General features: G+C 62.5%; 1 protein-coding gene across 1 annotated transcript in view; it reads left to right on the top strand.

The window, feature by feature from the left end:
- Window positions 1–667, top strand: part of LOC111734404 (aquaporin-10-like) — a 10752-nt gene extending 10085 nt beyond the window's left edge. The window contains 2 exon segments of the mRNA XM_023526585.1: window positions 7–25; window positions 461–667. Coding sequence (XP_023382353.1) covers window positions 7–25; window positions 461–659 — 218 coding nt within the window. The 3' untranslated portion in view covers window positions 660–667.
- Window positions 668–1046: the final 379 nt, after the last annotated feature.

The following is a 1046-nucleotide window of genomic DNA, read 5'->3' as shown; positions in this document are numbered from 1 at the left end:
CTGGCTGGGGCCCTGAAGTCTTCAGGTGGGAGATGGCCTCCCCTGGTACCTCCCTCTGCTGGGCACTCTGTCCCCGGACCCCGGCTCTCGTGGCCTCTTAGGACAGCGTGCTTCCTCTAAGCCCCAGTCTGCCCCTCTTTCTGGCCCCCCCGTCCCCTCCACCCTTTTCGCCAACACAGTAAGATTCAGAGGTCGTGTTCTTGGACACGTACTACCTCTTCGGGCATTAGTGAGCTCATCAGCAAAATGGGCCTCTTCGGATAATTCCCAGGGGCGCGAGGCTACGCCAAGCTGCCTTGGGCTCCTCTTCTCCAAGTGCTAGGCTTGGGTGCCAAGACACCTTCTTCCTGGGGCCGATCGCCTCGGGAACGGCCTGGGGGAGCTCTTGTTACTGCCCCCAGCCCTTCGGGGGAGGCCGGGGGCGTCACCCTGATGTCTCCCTTTTGCCTTTCTCTTGCAGCGCTGGCAATGGCTGGTGGTGGGTGCCTGTGGTGGCCCCTATGGTGGGGGCCACCCTCGGCACGGCCACGTACCAGCTGCTGGTGGCGCTGCACCACCCTGAGGACGAAGAGCCAGCTCAGGATCTAGAGTTTGCCCAGCAGAAGGCCTCGTACTTGGAAACTCCTGACTCAGCTAAGAAGCCGGAGAGCAAGCTCTGATTCTCACGCCACAGTCCTCCACTCCCTCATGGACACTGAAGAGGGCCTGAGGCCCAGGCCTGGCGGCAAAGATATTCTTCCTCTTTCTTGAGATACCAGGCCCTGGGAAGCTTCTCTGTGTACTCACCTAGGCATCGCTTCCTCCTAAACTGGGGAGGATGCCCGGACAGGGGGCAGGCCAAGGTTGGGGCCCCGGCTCCCCATCCTCTCCTCTCCCAAGCAGGTTCTGGGACTCTGAGGGCTGCCAGAAGCGTAGTTCCTCAAAGCAGCCGCCAGGGGGCGCGCACCCTGGAAGCAGGACTGGGAAGGATGCGGGAACCTGCGGGGTGGCGGGGGCTCGATCCTGGGGACTTCCTCCAAAGCTTGGTCCTCGCTGCCTGACTCCCC

Source organism: Pteropus vampyrus, unplaced genomic scaffold (assembly GCF_000151845.1).
Source record: "Pteropus vampyrus isolate Shadow unplaced genomic scaffold, Pvam_2.0 Scaffold1122, whole genome shotgun sequence".
Classification (NCBI taxonomy): domain Eukaryota; kingdom Metazoa; phylum Chordata; class Mammalia; order Chiroptera; family Pteropodidae; genus Pteropus; species Pteropus vampyrus.
This window is presented reverse-complemented; position numbering and strand designations above follow the sequence as displayed.